This window comes from Aquila chrysaetos, chromosome 5 (assembly GCF_900496995.4).
Source record: "Aquila chrysaetos chrysaetos chromosome 5, bAquChr1.4, whole genome shotgun sequence".
NCBI lineage: Eukaryota > Metazoa > Chordata > Aves > Accipitriformes > Accipitridae > Aquila > Aquila chrysaetos.
The window spans coordinates 72,318,598-72,345,593 of NC_044008.1; the positions used below are offsets into that span (position 1 = coordinate 72,318,598).

A 26,996-nucleotide genomic window follows, 5' to 3' on the forward strand; every position below is an offset into this window, starting at 1 on the left:
CTGGTTCATCCCAGAGTAATTAGTAAACCTCCTCACCTATATTAGGGTCTGACCTGACACTTCGTATATGATGCTGCAGGATCAAGATCATATCAAATGATCACATAAGCAGTTCTCACCTTAAAAAAAAAACAGAGTGCGGAGAGTAAAATAATTTTTTTTTTTTTTTTTTTAATGAGCAGCATACTGCCCAAACTTTCTCGCCTTGCCTTCATAGGGCTGAGGAAGTGATCAGGCCTTGTTATTCCTTCTAATTTTTAAGGAAGGTTATTATGCGAGGATGGTGAAAAAGGGCTAAGCAAGATAAAAAACAGTTGTTCTTGAGAGCTTGACTGCAAGAGGAAACATTGAATTATGTGGTTTCATATCTCAATGCTGCTTTCAAAAGGATTTAAAATGGGTTAAAGGGGGCTTGATAAGGACACAGGAAATCGCAAAACAAACTATATATTTTGCATCTGTTTTTCTACTGTAAATGCGTCTAGAGCTTAGAATAGGTGTTTTAACATACCAGGAAAAATACAGATAGGTAAATTAAAAAGCTGTTCAGTACCTTCACTCACTTGAAAACTGCAAATATATATCAGAGCTGGCAGCGTTAACAGTACAGATTATTTTAATTCAAATATATCCATACAGAGACTGGAATAATATTTATTGAGGATGGAAGAGACAGTCCGCAGGCACAGACGGTCTGCAGAAAAGTCTGAAAAATATGCAATGACACTGTCTACAATTCACGTAACAGCAAAACTGGTTTGAGGAACAGCTTTGCAACACACATCTATGGTTATTAGAAAAGGTGATTGTCATGATTTCAAAACATGCTCTGTAACAATCAGCTTTAAAAGTTCTGGATTACATGGTCATAGCACGTACATAAACAACGTCTGTCAGCTATTCATGTTCTCTTTTCTTCATCCCTTACGATGTCTGCACATTGTAATGTCTGTATTTATAGAGTTCTACCACAGCAGCTCTACAAGAAAACAAAGTGATTCTTCCGGGTTAAATATTAGGCAGACTGAAGAAGTAGGATGTTAGAGAAGAAAAGCATACAGCATTTCTGGAGTGACTAGGAGGAAAGCTGAATACCCACTAGGGCCATTTAGAATCGCTTGTGCTCAGTGCTCCTGGTCAGCAAGCGAACCTCATCATATGCACAGTCTCCTAAATAATTTCTTACCGTGTTGGTCGCTCCCACTGAGTTGTTCGTGTAATATGATTTAAATACTGGATCCTTCCAGAAGCAGTCCTCCGCTCCTCCCACCTAGAATTCAGACATCGAGAGATAAGGCCATGAGTGGTATTTCCAGGAAACCAGGGCACAAAATGTTTCCAACATAAGTTCCAACTCAGGAAGACTTACACTATTATGAATCATGTTAGCTGAACAAGGTAACAGGAAACAACTGAAAGTTCAACTCAGAATTGATTTTACATATTCTTCCCTTAGAACCAGGCATATCATTAACAGTATCACACCTTCATGTTCGATAACTATTTGAATTCTAGTTAAATCCAAACAGCCATATAAAGAAAATTCTTGAAAACATCATGTTTAATAATGCATTTAACTTCTTTTGACCACTGATTCTAATAAGTGCTTTCATAGTATCTTCACGTACTACTTGCTTTCATTAAAAAGTCACCTTCGAATAACATGACTTTTTAATTATTATTACTTTTGCACTCCAAAATACACGAGGCTATACAGCTAGCTTTGCAGTTATACAATTAAGTAAGCAATATTTATACAAGGAATATTTTGAAGTGAAAATTTAAAAGCATTTTTCAAAAAAGTTTTTTGACTTCTCCAGACTACAAATTAACAAAAGAATGCTGTTTAGGACTTAGATGATAATTTACGTTTCAAAATTCATCATCTGAAAAATCAGTTTCTCCTGTCTTTACCTGCCAAGAATCACATTCAGAAGGTCTGTGTTTGCTCTGAAAAAGTTGATGACAGCACCAGAACCTAAAACAGAGCATTTTTCTGTATTCGCAAAACTGGTTTAGGTGTTAATGATGTCATTAACTCTCACAGGGACAAATCAAAATCCTAAACCCAGCCTTTGGCAGGTAAATACAGCAAGAACTCAGGCTCCATTACCTTTTCCAATCATGTTTTCTTCACTATGATTTACATAGAAGAAAAAGTGATCCATTTTTTTAGTAGTGTATACCTCTGCACAGCGCTGTAGAAGGCAGCCAGGCCTGTGTGTTCACTACCTTGCTACAAAACTACTATATGGATAAAGTCAGTTTGCTGGCTGTGAGTTAACATTATATTAGTTTATCAGTTCTATAATTTGAAAGACATATGTTTTCTTAGACAAGTATATTTTTTAATGCATTTACTCATATATGCCACCTCCCGTTTTCCAAGAAGAGACAAGACAAGGGTCAAACTCTTAACTGTTCTGTGTATCCTAGCTGACTTATCTCCTGCTCCTAAATTCAAAACTGTAGAACTCTAAGTGCGAGAATAAAAATAAATTAACCTATTTGAACACTGACTTCCATTACTGCAAAAGTCTGTGGTATGAGCTGTATTTGTATTTACGTCACAGTGATGCCGGCTTACCCATCTGGTAAATCATTATCAAATAACCGACTGCAATCCACAACTTGTCCTCCTGTGCCTATTCGGTCTCTGGACTGAAGACTTACTATTAAGATAATAAAAGAATTATTAAAGATATGACATCTGCATGCAAATTAGTTATATTTGAAAGAGAAATGGTACAACTTGGGAGTACTAAGCTGAACCATGTTCTGGATATTTTTTCCTTCCCACAAATCAGAGTTACACAGAAACTGTATATTTTCACACATGTAATTCTCTACATCTTACTTCAAAGAAGTTAGCTTAAAGAATATGAATGCAAGTTAAGGCAGAAAAGGAAGTTAACTGTGAAGCTGTCATTAACTTTTCTCAGTACGAGATGGACGGACTGTGACACTCGTCTGGCGGCAGCAGGGTGACTAACCTCACGCACGGCTGGGACAGCAAGCAGGACAGTGCTAGTGCCACACTTGCACGGCTAACTGGAGAACTGCTAATAGAAAGAGCTAAAGAAAGAAATTCCTGTATGATTTTGCTCCTTCTTCTGTATTTTGTGTGCACTTGGGATTCACACACATGTACACACACGCACACACACAAAACCAGGCAAAATTTAACTGCGAGAAGCACTATGCGTCTGGTTTATTGGCTACTTTCAAACACCAGTGGTAAGAAGTCAAATGCAGCTCTCACACAAAGCAGCACTCGGCACCCTGAAAAGCCCCTACTGCCCTCAGCAAAACTGTGTTACTTTTTTTTTTTTTTTAAATTTTTTATTTTTTTACATGTTTCATTGTAATGGATATTTATGCCTCAAGCTTTTGTACTACAATTATGAAACCAAAGATTTTTTAGGCAGCTTTTGTTCCTGGTATCATAATTTGCAAATGTCCAACCTGATAATTTATGACACTTGTGTTCCTGTGGGGTTGGGGGTTTTTTTTGATGTTTTGTTTTGCGTTTAACAATAAAATGATTGCTTAAAAAGCTAAATACGTGCTGTGGCACGTATTTCTTGAGGTGGCACTACTGTACCTCTGGACAACAGTCTTCAAGTCCTATTTATGTATGCAGTGAAGTAAACTTACAGACCTTAACCTAGACACAACCAAACTTTTGTCAAGATCGCAAAGTTAAAAAAGATGTAGTAGTACTGGCAGTTTTTGCCAGAGAATCCAAATCTTCAACAACAACAACATGTTTTGAAGCTTAGGAACTGGGGCCTTCAACAGACTAACTCAGGGAGCCCTGCAGTATCTGCTTGCTTTATTCCTAATCAATACTGACTCCTAGTCTTCCATGAACACTAACGTTACAAAGCAACTTCTTAGAGCAAAAGACACCTTAAATTTAATTTCAACCAAAACAAAATCTTAGATAATATATTTATTCTGCAACAAACCCACACATTACAAGTTCACATTGTCGCATGTAGGCAAGGTTTGGCAAGCAATACACACAGACAAAAATGAAACTAAACAAAGGCAATTACCTCCTCTTTGCCTATGTGAGGACCAAAATTTGTGCACGGCTTCATTTTGTAATGAGTAAGGACTCATTTTTTCTGCACCGCCACATCAGAAATAAAATGGTGGCACAGAAGAGAGCTGCAAGATTAAGACACAGTTCAGGTGCCCTTTGCATCCACTACTCACAAGCGTCCCCTTTTCTTCCCCCCTTTGAAGATAACCCCCAGTATTTGAGATAAAGATCCCCTTGCTCCCTGTCCCAAATTATAAAGGCATACCCACTGTGCACTTGATTTGTAAGGTTATCACCTGCTGAAGGTATCAATTACATTTTAATATTGTTTTCCAGTCTTGCATAGCCTCTTAATTTAAGCCAGTTTATCATTAAAAGGACTGAGAGTATATTTATAAATTCTGTCTTCTTACTTTAAATCAAGATTTCTCCACCATGTAACTACTGCAGTGGAATCATCTAGTTGTACTTAGGCTCACTCACCCATTCAACAAAATTGCATTACTGAAGAAAGATTAAAATATAAGGAGATTAATAATGACAACTTAAATACAAAAAGACAGAAGTCTCTGGAATCTTACCAAGGATGCATTAAATTAAAACACAGCCATGACTGAGGAAACATGACCTTTCTGATGATAACTGCGGAAAGCAGAACATGCAGATTTGTTCTCAGTCTCCTCTGTAACCTGACAAGCTGTGTTTTTTCTAGGTTCAATGCACGATCCAGCAGCTCCTGCTAATTACAGAGAGCCCCAGCAGCATGCCAAAAGAGCTAATGCTGCTTTGGCTATACCACTTTCCATGACCACATCAGGTTAAGGCAAGTGGTCAGTCTAGTTTATGCCCACACCGCTGACTAGTTATCTCTGACAACTAGTTATCTCTGAAGCGTATTTGCCATGTCCACACTGCATGGTATTTGCCCCAGGCTTCCCATCTGGCATCCCAATAGCCTTGAGACCTTTCTTGGTCGCACCTTTGGGTGTTGGGTTGTTTTTTTTTCTTGTTTAATTAATGCTAGCATTCTAAGTCATGATGACAAGGATGCATGTTGCATACTCTGGAGGGCAGCATGAGAGCACGTCATGGTGTGAGGGTACAGTCCCTGCTAGTGTCATGCCTGAAGGACTGCTGTGGGCAGAGCGGATCTCTGCTGCTCTGAGCAGACCCTGAACAAGCTCTCCCATCAGCTGAGCTTAAGTCTCCTCTTAAAAGAAACCCCACAAACAAAATCGCATGCATACAGCATGGATGATCAAGGAACAAGTATACTGGAGCAAAACCAAAACCCAAACCAAACTGGCAGCATAACACACCCTAGAAAAACGACCTCTACTCTTCTGTGCAAGCTCACATGGAAAATTTAATATTCAAGAATGGTCTGAAGTGTCAGCAATGCACTTACAATTCCACATTTCTACCATCATTTGACTCTCCTGTGCCACCTCACTCTTATCTTAATACTGTGCAAACACTCGCAGATCAGATGCTAGACAGATGGTTAAAGCAACATAAAGAGGTAAAGTCACAGCTATTATTCAACAGAGCACTTTGAGGAAAGCAAACAAATGCACTGAAGCCCTTATTTGCTGACTGATATTTCAATAGTTTTCCCTGGCTGAAAAAACAAGAATGCTGCTTGGATATTATTTGAACTAGGAATTGAACATAAAACTGAGCATGCAAATTCACTTTTCTTCCCCCCGTCCAAATATTCTCATTAACATCTTGCCATAAAAATAAAGACCTCCTTATCCTGGCCAACTTTTCTTTGACTTCTTAAATGACCTACTAGAAATGCTGCCTTCTGAAACAACTTAAAATCCACCAGAAAGAGAGTGTTTATGAAGTTGGTTGTGGATACTTGTTTTTCAATTTGCCAGCTTCTTTTTAATTCTTAAGTTATTTAAGGTTTATGAGTTAGCAGAATGACAAAGCACAGTTACTGAGATTGGTGACAGACTTGTTAATAACCCGTGAAAACACAAATTGAATTGAGCAAGTCATCCCAGACAGCAATTCACTCCTGTTGCAGCAAGATGTTTTACCCTTTTGCAAAACCTACAGGAAGCACAGCTTTGCTGGAACTCTCAACGGCCAAGAAATTTGTAGTCAGTTTTTCACAGGGAGTTCAGGCTCTAACTGTCACTAATCTTTGGAGTGAAATTAAAAACTTACAAACTTTCTAAATAAATTTTGTATTATCTATGGTCTTATCTGTCCCAACACTTATAATAATATTTGGAGGGGTTTGTTTTGGGGTTTTGGGGGTAGTTTTGTTTTGTTGTTTGTTTGTTTGTTTTTAATTCTCTACATACACACTTCTAGCTTGAGGTCCAAATGGCTCTGGCACTAGACACTGAATTTGGAAAAAAAAAAAAAAAAAAAAAAAATTCAGTACAGAAAACTGACATCTAGGAAGGGTATTTCTATAGCTACTATGAAGCTCCAAGAGAACTAAAAGAACAAAACCCTTACTTACCTACTATCTGTCCTCTAACAGTATCGTTGTCATTTGGCCCAAGCTTGCACAGATCCAATCTCTGATCTACAAAACAAGGACACAAAGCATTAAGTCATACAATATTTTGCTGCCTTTGAAAGCCACACTGAAGTACCATCAGAACAAATTCAGCCTAGTGTAAGATAGTTAAAACTTCAAAAGATTGGGGAAGGGAAGCAAAACTAAAAATCTTCAGCCAAGACTGCTTTTTTTGTAATTTTAAATCGGAAAACAAGACTAGAGTGCTTTTGCTGTAACATTTTTCCTACCTTACAAAGCTCTTTGGATGAAGAGGAAATAACATTATCCTAGATTGGATGTCTAAAGTGATTGTAAGAAGTATTTTGAACTCTCTTCCCTTGTGAAGACCAGCCACTGTCATAATGTGCTTCTAGTTCAACACTCACATTACTACAGCACTGAGCTAACCTGCAGCATCAGTCCACATGTTCCGCACTAAATAGGTAGAAATTCATAAACTGAGCAAAGCACAATGCACTGAAGCACTGATCTAGTGATAAATATTTAAAAATGAGAACTTTAATTATGCCTTTATCACCAAGGAACTTGTTATTGAAGGTAAAATCACAGTGCTTCTCTACCAGAATGTCACTTTTTCTTTTTTTTTTTTTTTTTTTCCAAATTATCTGTATAGCCAAGCACTACTTTTCCATCACAAACAGTGTGCCAAATTTTGTTCAAAAGTAAATGGCACCCACTAGGATAATGAGAAAACAGCATCTTACATGTTAATTAACTTCTGAAAAAGTAAATACAAAGTGCTTGAAGTGTTATAAAGCACTTAATATCTTACGACAAAATTTACTAATTAATTTTGAAGGCCCATTCATTTTGAAACTACAAATTTGGCTTCAGGATAGATTTACCCTTTCGTTTACCCCTTAAGACTTACATTTTTAAAGGTAATAAAAAGATAACTTGAAGGTAATTAGAATCTGTCTTCCTTTGGAATTCCAACACAGTAAGTTCAGTCTTGACAATCCACAACCAGACTGCGGCACTAAAGTTACCACCGTCTATGGTAACAGGGTAAAGGAGTTGAAAAGCCAAAGGTAAGTTACATTCTCTAACCTACTCATGCTATCCTCAGCCACAAAACACCGTTACAAACTACGAAAACAATTGGAATATACAAGCTTTATAAAAAACAACAAAAATGCAATTAACTGTCACTCTTCAAAAGTCTGTGCATGAAAGTTTGGTCTGAAAGAGAAGAAACTCTAGTCTTTAGCTTACTTACAACCAGTGTCTTTAAGGCGGTTGATTGCGTTTGAAAGAAGTCTCACACAACCCAGAAAACCAGCTCCCTGCTTTTTATGAATTTTCTTGTGATTCCACACACTGATTGTTATTGAATCCGACTTCCCAATATATCTGAAAAATGTGGAAAAACAGTACTGTGAATGGCACTTACTGAATACTTTGAAGATGCTCCAGAAATCACCTTGGGGAAAAAAAAGATTATCAACCATTACATTAAAAATTTAACACATACTGTATTGGCAAGAGAGAGTAAGTCATCTTCAGATAAAATGTACACATTATACTTTAATGAAAGCATGTCTTATGAAGGAGTTTACTTGAATACAAACTAATCTAAAATCCTGATTCTGGACAAAGGCATTCATGTAAATCCAAAGTCTACCAAAATCAGTTTAAAACAGTAACATGACCAGGCTGCTGGCTGGCCCGGTGACCGCATCTCTTCGAACAGCTACAAACATGCTTAGATTCATGCCTATGCTCAGCCTAACCAAAAAGAATGGCAATGCTCGTGGCAGCATGTGTTTGTGAGCAGCGCTAGCAGGCAGAGCGGTTCAAATGCCAGGACAGAAACTATGAGTTTAGCATCCTTTTGCAGCACTTCATCGGCCGCTGCTTTTCAGGCTACTCTTCCAACCGCTGGCAATGCAAGTCACCCTCATTTAGAGCTCTTCTGAGCACTCAGGGAAAATATAAGGCAAACCTAGTTACACATCTGCAGTTAACAGATCTTAGGGAAGCTAATTTACTATTAAGAAAGCTTCATAAAGTCCCTGTTTATAACATACATTACATGTTACGAATATGACCCATTACAAACAGATCACACAGCATTTTAGCTGAGATGTGCCACATTCCCCTCCTGCCCCCTGCTCACATGTGGACTGCCTCCTTGCAGCATTACCATGGAAATGGTTTGCAAAACCTAGATCTGCATTTCACTGACTTGGGGAAACATGGACACTGTAGGCTATTCTGGTTTTGCTTTTTTGTTTGAAGCTTTGTTCTTCAGAAGCAATTACTTTGTGAGCTAGTTTTTGTTTTCAAAACTTTAGGAGGACAATTTCAAAACACCTAAGACAAATCAGCTATTGCCAATACTGAATTATTATAGTTATTTCAAGTTGAAGAAAATGAATTTGTAACTATGGCTTAGATCCCAAGAACTGCTTGTAGTTCTCCCTTCTCAGACCACAAATTCTGGCCTTCTGCAATTTAGTTCCAAGTGCTTTTTTGTTTGTTTTTGAAGGAAAACTGATCAAACAAACTCAACCAATACATCTCCCCCACTGACTGAGACTTCATCGGCTTTAAAACATCTTAATATTTTCATAAAGATAGAAATGATACTGTCAAGGTTGGCAAACCAAACAATTGAACTAACTGTCATGGCTTAAAATTGTAGCTGTGATCAGGTAAGTTCTCAATTAACACTGCTCCCATTTTTCCTTTTCCAAAAAGCAGAGCTTTGACAACTTCTTTTTCCCACCTGCAGACAGGGACTGACCCAAGAAGTAGAAGACAGAAAAGCCTAATTGTAGGCACATACCCATGAGCATGGCTTAAAATAACCAGTGCACATTTAAAACAAACAAACAAAACACAAACTTCACACAAAAAAAACCCCAAGTTTTTTGAGTAGTAAACTGATTGCATAATATAGGTCAGGTTTTTGGCCTTACAACCTTGACAATGCCAATTTTGCGTAAAGAAACGAGAGATGAAGATGGGTATTCACGTGCACATTTGCAGTCTACAATGTTTCATGTACTTAAAATAAATTCTTATGAAAACAAGTTAGGTGCACTTAAAAATAAAGACTTATCATGACCTGTCTTGAATTTTCCAGTTTTCCTTGTTGCTTTAAAAAAGTCAAAGGTATATGGTTAAACACAATTTCATAACAGAACAGTTTGAATAATATGTAGAACAGCTGAATATACAACACAGTTTCCAAGAATTACTGTAACATTTCAGGGTGAGGTTCTCCTGGTTGAGATGCAGACAGTAAGCCATCCATACCAAACAGGTGAGAACTTCTATATTACTACTGTAACCTACTCTGATTTTTGCACCAGAAAACCTGACTGATTCACACATTTAAAGGAAGTAAGCAAGACAAGCTGCATATTCCAAATAAAAATGTCCTTTTTTTTTTTTCCAAAGGAAGAAAACAAATAGTTCAGTAACTGCTAGTTGGCTTTATAGCACGATGTTTCATCTATATTTCTGCATAATTTGAGGCATGAAAATACATGGTTGCATTTAGAGAGTGACGGTAGGACAAGCTGACATTTCCAATTCATTTGGTGGATAAGTTACATTTGTTTTACATCATCTGGCAATAAAGTTCCAACATAAAAGCCTGAGCTAGGAATTTTATTTTGTTATTAAAAAAGAATGTTCCAAAAAATAAAATGAGTAAGTTTAAAAAAAACCAAAACAACACACCAAAAACACCCAGAAACAAAAACCACGAAAACACCATTTTGTTGGATGCCTCTCTCTTCCTCCTCATAATTAAAAGTTCTTGGAGGGTTTTTTTTTTTTTTAACTCTACCCTATCAGTAATATCTATTTCACAGCTTCAGTACTTCAACAGAGATAACAGGATTAGTATTAATGAAGTGAAAACCTGGAAATTCAATTTCCATATACATTTTGTTAACTCCCATATTTCCTGAATCTGTGAAATTAGGGCTCTGCATAAGAACTGTGTGTTTGGAAATTTTAAGAAAAATGCCTACTCTTAGCACTTCCACTGCTAAACAAAAATCAAGTATATGCCATACTGGAAACCTCTAAAATATTTTAATGAAATTTTAAAACACAGGGACAATTGTTACTTTGTCTAAATAAAATTATCTTTGCCAAGGTGGTATTTCCTTCTGAGCCAATATACCACTCAGGAAGGTTTGGCATCAAGTGACTTTTCATCCCCATGGCATTATATACATTTTCCCTGAAGAGTTCAGCTTGGTAGAGAAAAGCAGAATGAAGAAAGTGGGGAAAAAAAAAATTCCTGAAAAAACACACCTCTTCCTGATCACAAGCCAGATGTACTCCCTCCAGAAAGAGAAAAATGGAACATCAAGAGGTATGAACCCAGGCTTGGAAGCCAGGAATTCCCTATTTCTAATCCATGCTGTCACATAGACTCTTTTTATGACCTGGAAAAATTACTTACTTTGTTTCTCCACTTTCCCGTTTCTGAAATTTTTCTAATGTAATGGTAGTGTTATGCTTTGAGATATCCACTGTTTTCAAATTGGGGGAGAAGAAGGTGTGAAGAGACACAATGAAAAATATCATCCTGATTTTTTCCTCTTCTCTCTTCCTTCACTCTGACATTGCTGTCATCTCTGGTAGCAACTGCAGGGTGTTTGAACCTCTGGGATGGTCAGAAGAGAACCACCCAGAGGCTGTGGCTTAGACAGGAACACAGCATAGACACGTGGCACTGACTGCCTGCTCCTTTCTCCTCCCCAGTGCTACCCAGCTCAACGTTGAGCTGAGCCTACAAGACACTGTAAAAGCAGCTGCACCAAGCAAACAGCAAGCAAGGTGGGCTTCTACTCCAGATGTTCCTAACAGACCCACCTAAGATGTTCCGCAAAGACTTGTACGCCTGATGGGCTTGAGCTGGAAAGGCCAGATCTGCTGATATGGGCCAAACGTGACCCAGAAATGCTTTCACGCTAAATGCAAAGGGCATCAGCTTCATCAAACTGGTCTAAACAACCATGTCAAGAAGGCAAAGCTGTTGCAAGGAGCTGTTTGACGGCTCTTTAGGAGTCTAATCTAGGATAGGATTGTCTAAACCAGGACTAAGCAGAGCTGTTGCCTTCTCTCCCTGATTAAAATCCAGGATCATTAGCAATAACTAGGCAAAGTAGAGTTGGAGGGTTGGAGGAGAAAGGTGATTCTGCCAGGGCAGCGCAGGGGCTCGAGAACGTGAAGGCACCAAACAGCACTAGAACCTGCAGTGAGGAGATTTTGGGAAGAGGAGGAGTTGCAGAAGTTGGGTGACGTTACATTTGAGAGGTATAACAAAGGAGAGCAACAAGTCCATGCTAATGCCATGGGGTGCACATTTGAAGGGCACGGAGTGAAGATGGGACCAGGACTAGGTTTTGGTGGAGATCATGGTACCAATATCTTCTAGAGATAAATAGACCATAGGACTTGCTATGCGTTAAGGGCAGAGGCTGCTGAGGAGGGCTGGAGTAGGCACAGGTGAGAGTGGGAAGGCTGTAGGAGAGATCTATGCTATCACAGAATGGAAGAAAGGGGAAGGAAGAGAAAAAGGGGATTTGTTAAGTTTCAGAACTGCTGGTTTAGGTGGTGTTTAAGTGCTTTGAATGGAGGAGGTCTGTAAATGTGTTAAGTCTGGTTATTCAAAGCTTTGAGGAAAGGCCTGAACAATAGGGAAAACACAAACAAGACTCAAAATAAGGAAGGGGAACACATCCAGGGCAAGCATGGTATTTTACTGACATTAAACTGCATCCAGACAGCAACTATTTGGCAATTTCTTTCTGGAAAGCCTCCCAGACTCCCCCCCCCCCCCCCCCCGCCCCCATCTAGGCTGAAGAATCTAAGCAACTAACTAATTCAACTGCTTCCTTTCATGCTAATATCTGAATTAAGAACCATGTAAGGCAAAAGCAAAACCTTTTTTGTTCTTTGTAACGCTGCAGAAGTCTTTTTAAAAAAAAAATCTTATACAACAGAGTATCTATTATGCTGAATCAGGTTAGCAAGCCACAAAATTCCCTTAGAATTAGCAACTTAATTCAGACAGTATTGCATAAATATATCACAACAGATCCATCTTACTGTGCTATTTGCATATGCCATCACATGATACACGAGACTGTTAATTAGCAGCAGTGTTAACCTGCTATACAAATTCCAGGCTGGGGACACTTCAACCAGCCTAACACAGCCAAGAGACAGTTTTACTGCACATAAGCCTATTACGGTTATTTAAAAACCAACAGAAACCTTCACGCTAGGAAAAAAAAAGCAGGATTTTTCTTTTATAAAATTCTATATAACAGCACCTTCCTCTGGTTGATTTCCTACGCTGTGTGGTAGCAGGAGCAGGCAAGCTGCCACTGAGACTCCATCTGTTATCCTTGGTGTGCAAAGCATTTCCTGTAACAGTGGAAGCGTCATAAGGCAGAGACTAGTGTTCCCATGCAATGGTGTGTTGTTAGGGTAAACATTAGAAAGTTTAAAAACCCTACTATTTTCAAAGGATGAGAAGACAGATTAAGTTCTGTAATCTATGAGGTTTGCCATCAGGTGCTTAGCAGTAGGGTAGTTACTATTCCTATTATTTTTCTGTGGTTCTTTTTTCAAAAGTAAAAGTTAATATCTTAATATCTGGTGCAGTGGAAGAGCTGACACCTGACACCAGGTATATTACAGTAAAAAGTTACCTTAAGGTAAAAGCCAGGCAGTAAGTTGTCGTGTCAAAGAGATCTGATCTTTTGCTGCTGTTTTAAATAGGAACTGAAGACTAGGTGAGTGATTTTTATAAATGGAAATAAATCTCTGTAGAGTAAGGAATAACAGGCAAGACAATAAAGGGGGTTAAATGATTATGAAGAAAATTTTGAGAGGGAAAGGATTATTTTCAAATTACAAGGCCTGACATAAAGCAAAATTTTACTTTGAATTAGGAATGCTGTGTATACTTCTGTCATCAGGGAATTCAGCTGCCAGAATCAAACAAAGTAGTTTTCCCTACAGGACAAGTAATTGTATTGAAAATAATATCCTAACTAAACAAAATCTAGTTTTTTTAGGGATCTTCTTCCCCAAAAAAGAAGAACAAACCAAAACCAAAAAACCACATACACAAAAAAAGTATTTCATGCAGGTCTAAATTCCTTGGGACAATCCAACAAGAGATGCCTCAAAATCTGCCTGAGCAAAACATTCTGCCAGAAACCCCATTTCTCTCTCTGCTTTTTATATGTTGTGGACTGCAATCACAGTCTTGCTTCAAAGCTAAGACAACTACAGTATCCAGATACAACCATGACTTATTCCATAGAACGTCAAAATGCTTTCTCTTCACCCTTCCTTCAAAATTATAACCAGAAAGGAATTTTTTCTAAAGATTTTACTATTTTTTTCCATTACTCTCGTTCCATATTAACATCCTCCCTCATTTCCCATGTCCTCTGCTCCTTCTATTCTCCAGAAGGCAACCAAGTCTCCAAGTCATTAGCCCATGAAGCACTTAGCATCCCTTAAGACCCACTCCTGTCAACTGCTTACTTGCATTGTCACCACAGCACTTCAAACGCCAAGACACTGGCAGATACTGGGGAAGACGCAGGGAACCGCTGACATTTGCAACACAGAATTTAGTAGCAGACAACTGCCAATGATGGCCTACCATTCCTTCTTCAAAAGTATCCCTTCCCTAACCTGTACAAAGATTACAGGAAGGCTTTACACTCAGTCATGCTGGCAGCACATTCCACCTTACTCTTCTTTTATCCCCGTAAAAGCAATGCATTAATGCTCATTAATGGAACCACCTAACTAAATAAAAGTCTGTGCTCACATTTCAGGGATTTTTCTTTAGCTCTTGTCTGATCCTGTCAACTTCAGTTCCTGTCAGCAGCAGGAGAGCATCGGTGGTACTCAGGGGATGCACCTTGTGGTTCAGCTTCATCCAATGCAGTGGGGTTCACGTACGCTAAGACCACTTCACGAAGGAAGCCGCGACACAGCAAGTGGGGATGATCAAGAGACTCCCTACAAAAGCTCACTCCTGATGCAAGCTAACACGCTAATGCAGTCACACCGTTACTGACCCAAGGCAACCCAATTGGCAAAGAATTACCTGCACTTTTTTTTCCCCTGCCAGCTACCTTCCTGTGGGTTAAGTGAATTGAATCCATTTACCCAGAAGCCAGATGGAGCCAGGGCAAGAGAAGCAGCATGAACACATGCAGTAAATTGGGAAAGGGGTTGAAACAGGAGAGAAAGGGGGCTTTCCATTTTTGGTGGCAGCAAGCTGCAATATCAGTGCAATCTACTCTCGAATTTCACCATTAGGACACTGCGCTGAGTATTAACTGCTGGGGGGGGGGGGGGGGGGGAATCGTTCAAGCTAGATGGATGGTCAACCTTGAAGAGGACACAGAAGGGCAGAGGTCTGAAATCTGCATTCTAGACGAATCAACATTTTGACTGTTTTAATAAAATTAAGAAATCAAATTAACTTAGAATTCTTCAAATATGAAGAAGAGCCATTCCTTCTACATGAACTTAAACTTGTTTTATATCCATTTTTCTAATGAATATGAATTAGTCTCACATGCAGAATCTAAGCTTGGACTGAGTTTGAATAAAACTATAAGGATATAGCTTTCCTCAGGGAAAGTGCTATTATTTCACTAAACTGCCAATGATATTTTGTTAAGTAGTAATAAAAATGTTTTGTATACCGCACTAAAACATAATGAACAATGACTTCACATATTTAGTCTTGGATACTCAAATAACGAGGAGGTGAAGACATCACTTTAAACCAGGCCTTCCACATTCTGCTGAAAGACCTATCAAGCTGCTTTTCTTCACTGGGAAAAGGGGACACAAGAAATTCTCTGTTACTAACACTTGATTTGCTCTATGTTTGGTGATGTCCAAAGCCAATATAAATATGCTCAAGCAATTTCTAATAATATAGATAGGAAATGGAGCCACGGAAAAAAAAGTTAGAGATCAGAACAATGCCTTAGAAAGAAAGGAGAATACAATGAGGCAAAACTATTCACTTCTCTTCCTCATCTTCCATCCCAAGGAAAAAGATAAAGAATAGAAGGATAAAAGATAGGGAAAATAAAGCATGCACAAAGAAACCTATATAAAAAATAAAAGCTTTAATGACTTATATTATACAGAATATTCTATGCTTTAGAAAGACAGGAGAAACATGACATATACATGCCATACTGATTATATTGCTCAAAAGCACTGAAAGATGCTCAAGTGATGATAACAACAGAACAATTTATAGTGAGAAGAACATTTGGGATAGAAAATGACATAAAGGAGAGAAAACTGAACAAGAGGCATACAGGAGAAAAGACACAGTAGCACTGCAACAGACAAAAACAGCGTGAAAAGAAGAGCGGTTTGAGGGAAATATTGTCAATTTTTTGCTACATTTTACAGAAGTGTTAACATGAAAATATTACAATAAAATAATGCTATAGTACATATAAAGCATGTTGCAGACATCATCACTAGAAAACCAAGTGTAGTGTTTAGATTTTGAGGGTAATGAGAAAGTGGTATTTTGACACATGTATTTTTCACTCAAACTAATAAACTCTGGGATATTTTCCAAGCTGTAAATAGGACAATATTATGAACATCTGACAATGTCTGTGTACTTTAGAGGATTTCACTTCAAACCTTTGGTTATCACTGTTACCACCTACAGGTCATAATGCTGATTCCATTTTGGATCAAGTGTATTCTTCACAGTATCTGTAGAATGGCATTGGCCAGATCCGTCAACCACAACCTTAGCAAATGGATCAGGAAGTCCTAAGAGGAGGAAAAGAAAAAAGCTAGCAAATGGATCAGGATGCTTTAAAGTCCCATATCATTGCACTGGTTTTTTGGAGGTTTTTTTTTGGTTTTTTTTTGTTTTTTTTACTATTTTATTTGAAGTTGCCTTTTAGTCCTAAATGAGAGCCATATTTAACGAATGGGAATAACATGACATACGAAGCACAGAAATAGCAATTTATTTCACTGATACAGATCAAGAAAAAGTTACGCAAGTCAAACACGTTGGGGAGAAAAAAATCTGAACACCTTAATCTTCCTAATTCTGAAAACTTCCTAATACCGAGTAAATTCTCAGTATACAAAGAACTCAGCAAAAGGCAGAGAAAACAGATTAACATTCTTCCTATTTTTAAGATTCATTATAATCATGATTTTGGTTGTTATTGGTACTACAGGAAACCATCTATAGCAGATTATTCTCGCTTTTCAACTCCACTTTGTCTTCTGCTAGCTTTCAACTTCACTTTCTGCTAGCTTAGTACCTCAAAAACACTCAACGTAGGCTCAGCTGATCAACAAAAAACATTACAAAGACAATGCTGGGCTACACAGCTGAGGACGGGAAAGCAGCAGGACCAGAGCTGCCTACAATTAGCTCTACTGCAACTGCTATTCTAACCAACCTATTAACCGACACCAAAAGGGATGGTCCCACCACTAAAGCCCCTAGTCATGCGGTTCTATCCCTTTTTCCTCTCGTACTAATTCCTCCCCTCATCTGAGTCCCCAGTGAGTCAGCTGAAGGAACTAAGGTGGTGAAACATTATTCACATTTTCTGTAGCTCAAGTTTTGTACCAGTTCCACTTCCTCAGGTGACTCATGAGTCAAGCAGCAGAGTGGCTCAAGACAAGTGTCAGACAAGCATGTGGGGATAAAGGCAAAGCACGTGAGGAAGGGGAGGAACAGGACCTTGTGAGATTTACACTTCAGTACAGAAGTGCATCACAGATTTCAAGTCTTGAGGGGTTTTTTTAGGCATTATTAAACTGTTAAACACCTGAAAACGTGCAATCAATACAGAAATCAAGATATAAAGTTCAGGTCTGATCTTTCAAATTCTTCCTACTCCCACGTGAGAGGCGGCAGGCAGGTGATCTGCGTGTGCATGCCTACACAGCCAATAACATTCCTTTCTGTCTCCTTCATCCACCTCTTAGCACTTCTTTCAAAACATTATTAAAATTCATTAAAATATAATTTCAGAGTAGGTGAGTATTATGACAGGATTATTAATAATTAAGATGTACATCTGTCTGCTGGACAAAAAGTTCTTATATGAAAAACATTTTAATAAATATGTGGCACTAATTGAAAAACATGTAATTTGTCTGAGAGAGTAAATTTGTTTCCCACTCCCATCAAAAACAGAGAGAGTGTGTCAGTGTTTTAATTATTATGTGACAAGTGTCACCTAAGAAAAAATTAGAAGCCCTGAAATAAAATGGTGTGAAAACATCAAAGCCCTCAGCCCCCTTAATGCAAATATCTTAATACAACGATCATGTGCAAACACTGATGTACAGCACCTGCAAAATATTTATCCCATCTATAAACAAATAAAACTTTAACAGCTACTTACGGAAAAAATCCTTTTTCACCAAGTTTTTTGCACACAGTACTGTAAGAAAAACAGAAATAGAAAATTAAGTTACTGATTCGCAACTTTTAAAAAAGTTACTTTACTTGTCCAGCATTCCAGAAAATCAAGCTCAAAATAAAATGAATTAACATAAACGAATTGTGCTCCTACATAATTTATATTGTCATGTAAAATAATTCCTGAAAGCTGAGCCAGAAGTGTCATCTTTTGGCAATTTACCTTTAGGTAGGTTATAGTGGAACTGATATGGTAGTGGTTTCCTCAGGCAATAGTTTCACGTGCAAATTTTTTTTTTCTCTCAATGGTTTTGCCAACTCTGTGTTTACCTAGTGAGGGAACTGGACCATTTCTAACTAGGTCACCATACAGTGGCACAAACAATTGCGCCAGTAAAATTAGTGCTGTTACACAAACAGCGTCTTATGCTCAGTTCCACAGACGAGCAAAAGCTTCCTTGACCGTAAAAAATAGTGCATTAGGCAGGCAGTCCAGGCTTTTCTGTTATCCTGTGGGGTAGCTAAATAGAAGGTTTTACCTGAGAAACATTTGGGTGGACTAGACCAACTTCTTCTAATGCCAGTTTTGATGGCTCCAAAGATATGTTTTATTTGTAGAAGCTGATAATTGTTTCAGGCTTTCTTGTTTAAATTAAAAGGGAGGAACACTTGCGTTTGTTTTCCCCTTGGTATTTTTAGTTGACAATCTCATATGAGAACAGAGTAGATTTAAATAAATAAATAAATAAAAGGTCAAAGGGGACAAATTTCATATAAAGATGCCAAGGTATACACAGAAGACTTCTTACAAAATGCACCACTGTTCAATGACATAGGCTTATCTATTATCACAGGTTTAGTAAGCAGGAAATACTAGATTCCCCTGTGAAACATTAAAATATTTACTGATAACCCAAAAGGATTCTTGGGTATTAAGTGAATGTGTGAATTCCCACAGCTAGTACAAAATATAAAAAAAAGTGGGGGTGGGGAAGAGGTATTCGGTTGGAACCAATGCTGCAGAAGACTCCTCAGTGTATGATTCCCTTGGATGTTTTTTCTATGAGATCGCCAGTATTTATGACTACCAGGAAATGCAAAGACAGAAAAGTGCATCCAATAATCACATCCCACAGACACCACCTAAAACCAAACAAAATTGGTCATGCTTTCCCCCATAGAATATTCTCAAACTGATCCTGCAGGGCTACCGATTCTCCAATTTCTTTTACATAAAAATACTTTTAAATAAAAGTAAACAGAGGTAGTCCATGAGCACTGTCATGGAGATTTCCACGGTCAGGGCAGAAAAGCACCATCCTGAATAGTTCTGCATGCTAGCACAGTCAAAGTTACATATTATTCTAAATCAATGGAATTAATGTTTTCCCAATTTTTATGTTCATAAAGATAGGTGATTTTAGTGAAACTGCTTTCCATGGGAATTCAGCACTGGAAAATCTAGGTAAAACTCTACTCGGGTCTAATGAGTTTTGGTCCTCCATAAAACAGAAGGGGACACCTATTAATGACTACAAGTAGTCATAAAACAATCCCCTGCACATTGACATATACCACAGGAAAGGTATATATAAGCTCCCAGGGAAGTTTCAGCATATTAGTTTGATGCAGAGGGGTGCTAATAACAATACTGTTAACCTGAAAAAAAATTGCCTGGTTCCAGGTGGTTATTAGTTTTGGGTTTTTTTAGAAAGATGATAAAGGTAAAAAAAATTGTTTCTCTCCATTCAAAGACATAATGGTAATCCTAAAGCAGAGCTCTGTTTAAGGGATTTTCACGCAATAATTCCACTGTAAGCAGCCAACAGTAGTAAAATACTAATAGAGAACCAAACATTTTAGGTATTTCTGATACCTGGAGTTCAAGCATGTATAAGAAACAGATTGTCACATCACCGTCTGCTCCACGAAACATTCAAATAAAGTCCTCAGGATGGTGTAATAAAAACCCACAGTTACTAAAGACTTCCATGTGCCCAGCAACTTAAAGTCTACTCTATCCATACAATTGATAACAACTTAAAAGACATTTAAAGGAACAGATAAGACAAACTTAGAAAAATGCTTCTGCAGTTCCTTAAGATTTTATTACACCAAGAACGTCCTCAGCCTCAGTTGTCAAAAGACACCACTCACCCAAGAACTGAAACAGGTTACTGCTCATCTGCCACCTTTCATCTAGTGGTGAAAAACTTTAAGTAAAATAGATGCTTATACAGATGGCCACTTTTTAAAAATATCTCAAAGGATATATTTATTTGCACAATTTCACCCATTACAAGAAACGGGAAGCGTCAAGTGAAGCTGAAGGCTTTAAATCCAACAGTTCAGGAAAAATTCATCTATAGCACAGTGACCCATACAGTATGTTCCTGAAATTGTATAATGTCCAAAATAAGATGTTTGACTAGTCTTTTGAGAGAGAAATTGCAAGGCTAACTAATTATAAACACTTCTTTTCAAAATACTAAGCAAGCCTGCCAGTGCAATTTAACTGAAGTCTCATTTTTATAAGATTGGGCACATGCACAACATACAGACTAATAACCGTTTCCCCAACAATTAGCCATGAGTGAACAAACTAATATTTTTGGCTCAAGATTTCCCTCTCTAGTAACCACATTTAAGGAAAGTCACATGTCAACCCACTCTGGCTTTGTCAGGTTAACAAAACAGGAGAGACGCTGAGAAATCTTCCATTAACAACACCCTCTCTGCCAGGTATTTCTAGGTGAAAAAGCCCAGGTCCCAGGAGCATCAGCTCAATTCTAAGTGAAACAATCTTCCGCCATGCACAGAGCTCTAATCTACCTCAAGACTTTTTTTGGACAAAACTTTTCCCGCTGGTGGGAAAAGTACCAGAGTTTATGCTCCACTTTTCTAACAGTTTCAACACTGTATTAAAACCTATTCTGAATATTCTGATAACCAACTGATTAGTAGTTCCTTGAGAATAAAACTAAGGAAGTTTGGTTTCCTATGGATTTATGTTTTATGGTTGACTGAAAGCTATAGCTGAGGCTTTTCCCACCGGTAAAGCATTTAGACAGACACTCTCCCACGCAGAGAGCGGTGGTCTAGCAACATGGGATCTCTTGCTGCAGCTTTTTCCTCTCATTTCAGGTCACTGCTAGGGTCTCCTCTTTATCCAGGCAACAATCCGCATAAAACTCACGGCACTTAATTATCTTTGAAGCCTCTATCCTATGTCAAATTTGAGCTAAAGATTCAAAACCCAGAAAGAACCATAGCAAGATTTATTTTCTTTGACAAAGCCAAGTTCGAATGCTGATGGTTCTGGACCCAAACCCACATCATTATCAGATCTGTGGAGTTGCACCATTAATAGATACTCTAAAGGCACAAGGGCACTGAAGAAGGTTATTTGTTATTTCCACGTTCTTGGTTTAAAACACTTTTTATTAAAATTATTTTTAAACAAAAAAAAAGTTAAGCTATTTAAATTTGCACTGAAGGTTTCCAGAAACTAGAATACAAACCAATGCCTGTATATATCGACATTAGTTTGGGGAAAAAAAAAGGGGGGTGGAGCATTGTACCATAAGTGCATCATCAAAAGACAATAATGGCTTCTAGTACACATATGTAGATAAAATATTTATTACAAAGTATCAATGAGTCAGTGGATAGCTATGTTTTGTATTTATTACAGACTTCCTGGGTAGTCTACAGAAAAGAGAACATTAATATTCCAATATGAAGGAACAATATATACGTGCCAAGACAAACATGCACATCAGTTTTATATACTATACGCTCATTAAATATCTTTTTATCACACCTTATGATCTCATTCTAACATATGCTACTCAGGTCAGTTCACAGACACCTGAAAACAGCATAATATTATAAGCTACCTAGTCTCCTTCCATGACTGCTTTGCTACACATAGTTCTCAAATACTCAAAAATAGGAATTAAGTGAATCATGTTTGCCAATTTCCTATTTCCGATTTGTTACTCCAGTGACTGACAAAGAATGGTTTACTGAAAAACAATTTAACTATTGCAAGTAAATGCAAAATATTTAATATCCCCAAACTCCTGTAATCTAATTTATGTGTTAGCTATTAAAATTTACATGCAATTATAGAGGGGGATGAAATAATTGTTTGAACCCACAAAAAAATTGAAAGGAACTACGATTATTGAAAATGTGAATTTTATAGAAAGATAAATATTTATCTCATTTTCTGAATTCCTCTTACTCTTTTTGCTAGTTACTGAGGAACTCTTGTTACGACTGCTTTTTACTTTGGAATCACTTTTACAGAAAAATCAAACTTTTTAGGACATCAAACTGTTGTTATGGAAGGTACCCTATATTACACATTACCACTATTTTATATAAGTATTTAAAAGTATGTTTATTTCTGAATAGTGAGTATATCTATAACACAAGGTCTCCATACTGAAAGGGAGAACAACATGAAGTGGAAAGGAGAGTGCCATTGTAGGAAGTTTGGAATGAAAACAAGTAAAAAGTCATAAAGAGCTATGAGATTTCACAGAATCGCCATATCTTAGAGATGATCTAAGAGCCTTCAATGATCCTATTCACCTTCAATGGCTGGATAACAGACCTAGGATGAGCGTTGAGGAAGGCAACATTGAGAAAGAAAATGTTATCTGAATTTAAGGAACTTGGACGTTTAAGCGTAGTGATCTTGTATTCAACCCTCACAAGTATTTCCAACTTGTATCAAACTGCTTATAGACAATTTGTTCACCACATTCCTTCGTACTCATAGGTACATTTTAGTGTTATGTCACCTGTATGTTTGTACACTCTCATCTGTTATAACGTGTCTCTTGATTTATTACAAATTACAAGGTTTAAGTGTGTTTGAACCCAGCAACACGAGGTACGAGCACCTCAGGGCTACTCTTGTAGATGATCACAGTAGAAATATAGTGGGTTTAAAATTTCTATATTAAAAAATAATATTGCTTACGCTATCTTAAGTAAAAAATTTTCACTGTTATCAGTGAAACACACAGGAAGGCAAGTAAGAAAATAAAAAGTAATCGTAAATGTCCATGGAAGCAAGCACACCAGCTGAAGAAGCAGAAACACATAATCGACACAATTAAAACTCATTACGTGACTTAGTAAGAAAACGCCCTCCCATCTCATGTCAGACACCCATAACCAACCAATACTGTGTCAACAGACAGCCCTGAGTTTATAGGGGGAAGAAAAGGACTGGGTCCAAAGCTAAGATTATGTTTACTAATCTTCTGGCTTTTCATGTGTCATCACCGTAGAAAAACTAGTTCAGCCTTCTGAATCCAACCAACAGTTCTAACATTATAATTCCTGTTGGTTTTTTTCTTTCCCCAAGGGTTTTTCTCCAGAAAAAGTGCTTGTTCCAGGACATATGTAACACATGGGATAGCGAGGAGAAGGACAGGCTGCCTATCAATTTTTACCACAATAGTTCATTTTGAAGACAAGGCTTTCTTCCCCCTACAGAAACACCATCTTTTAATGAAAGCCATTAGCATTGCTTTTTGTGATCAGATCCCAGTTGTTTGCATGTAATGCGCAGCGCAATACAATCACTAAAATAAGTCCCAGCTGTAGAAACACAATGCTATGCTGTTGCTAATGTGTGTTGTACTGATAATGAATGGTCGTCTATGCTTTAATCTGAATAAAGCTCCCAACTGCTCTGCCTCTCCTTGCCAAAAATTCCCCTTCCTCCTCCAGACTGTGGTTGCATTCCTATTACACTGCTGATTGGAATGAGCCTGCTTGGGGGAGGGAGAGGGAGGGAGACAAATGAACGCACACACAGGCCCCTCCTCGCCTTCGGATGGCTGCCCCTGGGACCCAGAAATTGCTTGGGGTGTTTGAACCTATTGCTGACACGACGTACTTTTCTCCACGTTGTATAAAACTCTTCATAAATTTACTTATTTATTTTAGAAAAACAACGGGCAAACAGCACACCGTGCACAGGTTCCAGCAGGATAGCTCAATACTTTAAACATTTCTAACAAATTCCTACTGTTTTCTTCCATTGTTGGCACGCTACCGAGAAACTGAAATTTTTCTGCCTGCATTCCCTCCTTGGACCTGCCTAAATTCCCACATGGGGAGATATAAAACAGGAGGTCTTCAACTATTCATCAAACAAAGAGCTGTAAGTAACGCCATACAGATTTGCAAGTACAGCTGTTGAGGTAACAGCTTCCTCAATTAAGGTTTTGAAATAAAATTGTTTATCCCAACTACTCACATTAAATTTGGTTTTACAATTAATCTCTCCTGATTTTTTTCACTTTCATTTCCTTTCAATTTTCATTTCTGTTGAAAGGTGTTTTTTCTGCAGATGAACAAACTAAGTGACAGAACATGATCATAAACTAAGAATTTACTTTCAGTTAATTAAATTCATGCATTTTAGAAGATTGTGATTGATTATTGTCAAGGAGGGACACACAAAGATAGGCAAACCTAACAAACACATGTTTTACAGGTGCGCAGGGGTTTTGAGTAAAGAAGGTATTGAAACATGAAATGGATAAGAACGCTGCAGCTGACCATTATTCTAACCATGATCACTGATCAACAGGAGCTGGAGGGTTTCACGTTGCACCTAACAATAAAGAGGCCTGCAGCTGTTCCTCTCTCATATCAGGTCTAGCAATCATATGGATGCAAGGTAGATCAGGAAGCTGAACTGGCTTAACAGAAAACTAACCTTCTGGGGAGATGGATTAGTTTGCCATTGGCTCCAAGAGCTGCATTGACTTATCCTGCAGTCACACCAGCCGTAGATATAATGCGAAGGAAGTGGCAGAAGCACATGGCTGCAAATGAGGGAGGATTAGCCAGACTACCTTCCTGATGGCAACTTGCAGTTGCACTGGAAAAGTACACTCCATACCCAGGAGTTTTTCAGCTCTAAAAACAAAATACACCCCCCCCCCCCCCAATATTTTCATTTTAATGCAAACAGCTCATTTTTCCTCCTGTCTCTGTTTTGCACTTTGAGACATCTATTTCATTAAAATTACAAAAAAAAAAAGTTAAAAAGCAGATTTTGCCATCAGGATACCAAAATAACCAGCTAACACCCTTCAGGTTTTCAGAGACACAACCTTAACCTTAAACATTCAGATGGAGTTTTATTTTCTATTTCCCAAAGCACACTCAGAAGGACAGAATTAAAACACTGAAAAAAGCATTTCTCTTACAAGTATACACACAACTGCTCCGAGGCTGCTCTATTTTACGTACTGACAGCTGCTCTGAGTCTCACAAAGCACTAGAAATTTAGAATAATCTAACGAGCTCTAAACTAGTTAGTACCAAACATGTACAAACAGAGAGGCTGGCATACCTTTCTTAAAAAGGTTTAATTATTTTCCCCAATACTTTATCTGAAATTCAGTGCTACTCAAATTAAAACTCCAAACACCACCCTCTTCTGGGACCAGTATAGAGGCAGCACACGCCGAGACAAAGGTGCCATATGACATGCACAGGGAAGCCCAGTTCATCCAAGGACACCGGACAGACTGATGCCGATTTCAGACATACTCTGCTGGATTAGATTAAATGTAAACACTCTCCACCATTGCCTAGATCTATGGTTCTGCAGCAGGAAAGAGCTGCAGTGTCTTCTGGAGCAGCCAGGTAAACCTCAAACCACCATCACTAGCTGTTTCATCTAGATACCTTTTTCTGATGTGAATTAGGAAATGCATAACATGATCCCTTCTGCCCTCAGAGCTATGGGAGCCAGGACAACTTGGAAGGGATGGTAACTTCTTCAACAAGCACAGCTATCTTACCATGTACACTTACAGTTCATACTGGTAGGAAACTAATTACCAGTTCTCTTTCAGAATTATAAACCTAGTTTAAAATTAATGCAAATTTAGAATCATGTACCAATTCTAACTGTCTTACTAGGAATATGCGTTAGAACGATTCAGAAGTACTAATGAATTTTTAAAGTGCTATTAAATACTAACCTGTCGGGTTGAAAAAAAAAAAATTCAAAACTTGTTCTAAGTGACATATAAAAGCATTATTGCTAGGCTGATAGCCAAACACAAGGTAGACAGCTTTAAAATAAACTCCTAAAATACATGTTAGGATAACCTTAGTCCTAGAAAAGCACCTGTAACCAGAATTTCCTTTAATAATTGTAAAAATTCTAAATTGTCCCATGAACACATTTCTGCAAGTTTTACTTCAACACAAGCCAGATGCTAAATCCTTAATATACTGCATGTAAAATGAAACCCATTTCAAACAATCATGTGCACCTGCTTATAAGCATTGTCAGTTGGAAATCTGTCTCAACAAATCACAATTATTCCTCTGGGACTAAACAATAACCTGCATTCAAGCACCAAACAGCAGTATGGACTACCCAGAAGTGAAAAATGTCCTAATAATGCAATATACTTTAAATCACTGCACAATATGCCAGAAACTAACTTAGTAACACTACATTTTTCTTTCCCACAGATTCACTGTATTAAATTCTGTCTATAAGAGTAGGTTGTGCTTTGACTGGATTTAGTATTCTAGACCCATATTACTTGCATGTAATATAACTCATGGAGATTACAATTCAATATTAAAACATCACGCATTTATCACAGAAGAAATGTTAATAAAGATGCATTGCATCACTGAATATAAACAGTTAAGCCAATAAATCATTCATCTCATGCAATAATAAAATTCTGGGACAGAGTCTCCAAGGCTATTTTAAATTCCTGTAAGGGGAAGATGACACGACAGCGACTCAAGACTCCTGCAGTCTGTGCCGGGGATGTCTGAATGACTTGTGGACATGGCCAGATGGAGTCTGCCTAGATTTGCCATGTTTAGACTCCTGTTTTAACATCATGATGTCTACTTCACAGTATTGTTCTACT

At 37.9% G+C, this 26,996-nt stretch overlaps 1 protein-coding gene across 5 annotated transcripts in view; it reads right to left on the reverse strand.

Moving 5' to 3' along the window:
* The window catches only part of SMURF2 (SMAD specific E3 ubiquitin protein ligase 2), a 67,591-nt gene that overhangs the window by 20,794 nt on the left and 19,801 nt on the right, over nucleotides 1-26,996 (reverse strand). For 3 of the 5 annotated variants that reach the window (XR_005932565.1, XR_005932564.1, XM_030014441.2), the window contains exons 2-7: nucleotides 18,032-18,070; nucleotides 16,316-16,424; nucleotides 7,819-7,952; nucleotides 6,537-6,602; nucleotides 2,588-2,672; nucleotides 1,187-1,270 (exon numbers count right to left, since the gene is read on the reverse strand). Coding sequence is in view for 3 of the 5 variants with exons in the window: in XM_030014441.2 (XP_029870301.1) it covers nucleotides 1,187-1,270; nucleotides 2,588-2,672; nucleotides 6,537-6,602; nucleotides 7,819-7,952; nucleotides 16,316-16,424; nucleotides 18,032-18,070 (517 nt within the window). In the remaining 2 variants the exon portion in view is untranslated. Of the gene's footprint in view, nucleotides 1-1,186; nucleotides 1,271-1,914; nucleotides 1,979-2,113; nucleotides 2,184-2,587; nucleotides 2,673-4,061; nucleotides 4,177-6,536; nucleotides 6,603-7,818; nucleotides 7,953-16,315; nucleotides 16,425-18,031; nucleotides 18,071-26,996 lie in introns of those variants that run through there. The other 2 variants (XM_041123980.1, XM_041123981.1) reach the window with 2 other exon arrangements.